The sequence below is a fragment of the Danaus plexippus genome, chromosome Z, assembly GCF_018135715.1.
Source record: "Danaus plexippus chromosome Z, MEX_DaPlex, whole genome shotgun sequence".
Lineage (NCBI taxonomy): Eukaryota > Metazoa > Arthropoda > Insecta > Lepidoptera > Nymphalidae > Danaus > Danaus plexippus.
Genome location: NC_083559.1, coordinates 725833 through 731832, shown reverse-complemented (window position 1 = coordinate 731832; position 6000 = coordinate 725833). Strand labels below are relative to the sequence as shown.

Sequence of the window (6000 nt, the reverse complement as noted above, 5' to 3'; positions counted from 1 at the left end):
AAAAAAGAAACTTAAAAAAAAATCTTTGATAATATAAATGTCGACATAACTACATACTTAAAATTAATGTGTTCGTTAAGACGGTCATACATTCCATATATATAATATATTATAGTTTCTAATTTAAATTCTCTCCTAGAAACCGGGATAAGTTTCACGAAACGTGTTGAAAAGAGACAAACTATCTAGTGCAGGGTCCGTTAAACGTCCGCTCGTATCTCACCGGGAGATGAAAAGAGATAATAATATTCAGGACTTAATGCACCTAGTACGCATGTTTGCAATAAACTAACGCATGCGAGTAATTAAAATCAATAGAGCTGCATCTAGGTTCCAGGTTCGTCACTTGATATCTTCTTGCATAGGTGAGCAGACGTTACTATTTTATTAGAATAAATCATTATATTATATGGTTATTGTTCTTTTTTCGTCAAAGTCTTTTAGTTTTTAGAATGTTCAACTATTAATAGTGTTTCGTTTTCTAGTGTGGAAGTTGAAGATGTCTCGGTTAGGGAGTTTCGTGTATATCGCAGTGGCCCTGGCTGCTGTGTCACTGGCCACGTCCAAGATCTCCGGGCTGGCCGAGCGAAGCGACCGACGATGCCTTCAATTCGAAATCCCTGGCAAGTCGGATCACGCATTCCCCATGAACAAAAACATCGATCCCAACAAGTTACAGACCAGTGTACACGTCGTACACACCAGGTGAGTGTATTGTAATTACTATTTAATTAGGCTTAGGCTTTTTATTGCATAGGCATTGTTATTTTTACCCCCCCCCCACTCTAGATAGGGATATTTTAAGAAAGGGGTGGGGGTGATTACGCGGAACGCTGTTATTAATTACGGAGAAACATTTTGCTATACTTCGAAAATGCCATTAAACAACTGGAACCTTATTGTTCTTTACTAGATTCATATTTATTTAGACAGTTCATTCTCAGTAATCAATAAATTTACATAACGATGACTCCCCCCTAAGAGAAGAGAGCAAAGGGGCGGGGGGGGAGGTTTGGAGGGGGACCTGAGTGAAATGCGCAGATAGTTGTATATTGAAGTAATAAAATTATAAAAGTATAACATTTAGTTTATGGTTCTTGTTACATAACATTTATTAAGACAACAAATATTCAGTAATCGATAACTTACATTACGATGACCCCCCCACCCGCAAGAGGACAAAGAGAGGGATGGGGGGTTGGAGGGGGACCAGCCTGAAATGCGCGGAAATTGCTTTAAGAGAATCTTATGCAATTTTTTCTTTATTATATACTTCTCTCTCTTCCGCTGAAGAAGGGAGTGACTTTGAGAGAGAGGTTTTTAAATTGTGCCGATATTTGAATATCTAAAGTCGTTAAACATTTTTTTTTTGTAGAAACAATTCAATACGCCGACTTTAAATATTTGAATCTTCCATAATATTTCCAGATCGCCATCAAAGACTACTTCAGATGATATGTTTCTTCAATGCATAAAACACATCTATCACACGACAGTCGCATCGCGTAGAAAAAGGGAACTCATTCAGAAAATGTAAGGACTAGCGATATTTTAATCACTAAATAAATGTATCTTTATGTCGTTGAAAATAATTAATACGTTTCTACTTAGATGTAAGTTTTTATAACTTTTATATAAAATATAAAAAAAAGGATCTGTTGACCGTTCTCTCTACAGCTTAATAACGTACGTTTTTCTAAGGCTTGTTTTGGATTGTAAGTAAGTAGTAATAATGTATGTATACATTAAGTTATTAAGGGTCTATTTCGGTTATATTGACCAAATATACCATAAAAATATATTCTTATTTAGAGCTAGATAAAAAAAATATGGATTATTAATATGTTTGTTAAGGAATTGGAAAATTAAAATTACGCAACAGTTACAAATTGGAAAACTGTGGCTGTTACGTAATTGACAGAATAAAATATAAATACATTACGCCAGCCGAAGCTGTTTAAACTTATTACGTTAATTTTTGATAGTGTAACGAAATAAATGTATTTTTACGGAATAAGTCATAAATAGGACATTGTAACTGTTGGGGCCGTTTAATGTTATGTAACAGTTCTGAGATGGATACCTATCTCTGTTACGTATTTAAAAGAATAGAATAAATAAAACAAAATCTCTTAGCCGGTTAAACAGGTAATAACCGGCTACGTCACTTTGCGTTAGTGTTACGTAATAAATGTAGTCTTACGGAATAAGTAATAATTAATAAATTTTCGGCCACAATGGCTTTTAGAACTACGTAACAGTTACGAGATGAAATCTTGTACCTGTTACGTATTTAAAAGAATAGAATAAATAAAACAAAATCTCTTAGCCGGTTAGACAAGTAATAACCGGCTACGTCACTTTGCGTTAGTGTTACGTAATAAATGTAGTCTTACGGAATAAGTAATAATTAATAAATTTTCGGCCACAATGGCTTTTAGAACTACGTAACAGTTACGAGATGAAATCCTGTACCTGTTACGTATTTAAAAGAATAGAATAAATAAAACAAAATCTCTTAGCCGGTTAGACAAGTAATAACCGGCTACGTCACTTTGCGTTAGTGTTACGTAATAAATGTAGTCTTACGGAATAAGTAATAATTAATAAATTTTCGGCCACAATGGCTTTTAGAACTACGTAACAGTTACGAGATGAAATCTTGTACCTGTTACGTATTTAAAAGAATAGAATAAATAAAACAAAATCTCTTAGCCGGTTAAACAGGTAATAACCGGCTACGTCACTTTGCGTTAGTGTTACGTAATAAATGTAGTCTTACGGAATAAGTAATAATTAATAAATTTTCGGCCACAATGGCTTTTAGAACTACGTAACAGTTACGAGACGAAATCCTGTACCTGTTACGTATTTAACAAAATAAAATTAATAAAAATAAAATAAATTTAGCCAGTTAAACCTGCCTTAGCTGGTCACCGCAATTTGCGTTAGTGTTACGTAATAAATGTAGTCTTACGAAATTAGTAATAATTAATAAATTTTCCGCCACAATGGCTTTTAGAACTACGTAACAGTTACGAGATGAAATCCTGTACCTGTTACGTATTTAACAAAATAAAATTAATAAAAATAAAATAAATTTAGCCAGTTAAACCTGCCTTAGCTGGTCACCGCAATTTGCGTTAGTGTTACGTAATAAATGTAGTCTTACGGAATAAGTAATAATTAATAAATTTTCGGCCACAATGGCTTTTAGAACTACGTAACAGTTACGAGACGAAATCCTGTACCTGTTACGTATTTAACAAAATAAAATTAATAAAAATAAAATAAATTTAGCCAGTTAAACCTGCCTTAGCTGGTCACCGCAATTTGCGTTAGTGTTACGTAATAAATGTAGTTACGGAATTTGTAACAATTAAGACATTTTTGGCGTATAAGAGTCATGAGATGGAATTCTATATCTGTTAGCTGTTTCACACTATAAATAAATAAAAATTCTCTTAACCAGTTCAAACTGCCTTAACTGGTTACATCAATTTCCGACAGTGTTACGTAATAAATGTTTTCATACGGAATGACTCATAATTATGTTATGTAGGTTTTAAATTTATTTGAAATTACGTAAAGACTATGTGGACCCCTGTAGTTGTTACGTCATTTTGACATTAAATGAAGAATTTAATGTAGCCTTACGGAATGAATCGTAATTATAACATTTTAACCTTCAGAGCTATTTAAAATTACGTCAAAGTTATAACATTGGAATATTATAGCTGTTACGTATTTAACAAAATACCGTTACTTCGAAAGCAAATTCAGGTTGTTCTATTTCTTTTCATATTGATGATGGCGTATTGAAATAAGTATTTACTTTGTTAATATTTGGAACGCCCTAAGTCTGAAGGTCATAATGTTTAAGTTAACATATTACTATAAAATAAGAAGTGTTTTTCCGAAATAAATACCGAACACAGATTATACAGAGCCATTAAAATATAAACATCTATATCTATAATTTATTGTTACTATTATTGTCAATCGCCGGAGAATTCGAAACAGTTTTTTCGTTTATATTCTGAAACGAAGTAGAACTTATGTACACCCATATAAGCATTAATATATAAGAAGCAGGCATAAAATATGCACAAGGACGAGAAGGAAGACAACGGAAGAGGACACTGGAGGAAATGGAAAGATCTGTGAATAAAAATATTTTGTGCCTGCTGACAAAGAATAGTTTTTTATTTTTATTATTTTATGCCTATTTTTAAAAATCAGTTGAACCTTTATCAAAACGTTGGTATACATCTTCTTGTTTCTTTTTCTTGTATACCTCTCTACAATAACTAAATTATCGTCTACTGCTGTGATTACAGTATTTTATTTGTGTAAAAATTCGCCCATAAAATTAAAAACGAAGTACTACTGGATTAGAATAAAAAATATCCCATCGAATCCTTCAATTTATTTCTATCAATGAAATAGAATTCATACTTTAGAGATTAATAAACATTAATACACCATAGGAATAGGATCCCTTACAATCTCTTCTTATTATAATAATATTTTATTGCTATATCCTTTATCAGATCAGTTTACTATTACTATTAAAGAAGCCTTTATACAATTTTTAAAACATAATAAATAATACAATTAATTTTGTGGTATGTGAGTCTTCTCACATCACATCTCAACTTCTTAGTTGCACTATGGAAAATTATGGATTGTGTGTGATTGAGAGATTGTATTTTCTTTATTTACAAGCCTAAATGCCTGAAATGTTATGAGATTTTTAAAGTGTCCAAAAATATATCAAAAAGATAAACTTTATTAAAACACTAATCTTAATTTTCTCATACGAACTATTTATTTGTTTAATGTATTTAATATTGTACGTGCTTACGTAATTTTAGTACAAAACAACAGTAAGCAACTGATTAATATTTAAATAAACAATTCAAATTATGACAACGAAAGCTTTAATTGAAATTAATATCCGCTCGGGCAATGTCAGCAGATATATCAAGTGGTGTTGCCAGAAAGGTAAGAATTCCCAATCCCTCATCAATTCTGACTCTTTACGAATATGTTTTCGAACTGGGATTCTTTTCCTGCTTTCATAGTTTCATCTTTAAATTCTTGGCTCATCGTGTTCGGGAAGAATCCAGGAATGCAATGACGAAAATCTGTTTCCATATGAAATTTAATTTGACGGCCTAACTGTTACATTACTTAGAGCTGTCATTTGCCTTAGAAGTACTCCACAAATTCTAAATTTTAAACTAAATTAAATTTGATATTCGTTTATATTTCACTATCTGCTATTGTCAAAAATAGTAAATAATTTACGACTTATTACTATTTATTACTTAACGTTGGTTACATATCGTTCGTTATTCAGATCTTTTCACTTTAGAAACTTCTAGAATAGAGTGACTGCGACTGACTCGTGTCGTCCTTTTCACGATAACTAACACACCACACATACCTGCATTTAGTTTTAATAAAGTTAATTTATGAATATAATACAACATCAAATGTTAAACATCTGGAAATTGTCAAAATTTTCAGGTTTAAAAAGAAAATTGTTTTTTTTTACTTACCGCTAAGATTGTTTTTTTAAATATAAATTATAATTGTTTTTGAATTGTAAAACGTAATATCACTTAACGCAAATTTTTATAGTAAATTGATTTTTAAATATTGAATTGAACAGGCCTTAAGAAGATTTTTTTTATAGTCGCAATGAAAATGAGAAAGAATGAAATTGGTCAGTAAAGACATTAGTTTAAAGAATATTGTTGTGAACAGAGTTTGTTGTGAAAATGAAAGTTTTCTGTTGTTTAATGAATTTGTTTTAAATCATAACTTTACAAGTTAAACTATCAAACATGTTACCGAAAACACGACTAAGTTAACCACGTAAAATGTATTAATTCGACAATTTTTTTAACTTTATATTCAATTACTAGCTTTTGATTTAGGAATTTATTATTTCTCATAGGATACGACTTCGAATTGATTTTCCTGGCTGTA

General features: G+C 31.1%; 1 protein-coding gene across 1 annotated transcript; it reads left to right on the top strand.

The window, feature by feature from the left end:
- The first annotated feature begins 252 nt into the window (after positions 1 to 252).
- On the top strand, positions 253 to 4198 carry LOC116777399 (uncharacterized). The gene is made up of 3 exons (XM_032670926.2): positions 253 to 365; positions 486 to 705; positions 1429 to 4198. The coding sequence occupies exons 1-3, from the start codon at positions 296 to 298 to the stop codon at positions 1535 to 1537; spliced, it is 399 nt and encodes a 132-aa protein (XP_032526817.2). The 5' UTR covers positions 253 to 295; the 3' UTR covers positions 1538 to 4198.
- The last annotated feature ends 1802 nt before the right edge of the window (positions 4199 to 6000 follow it).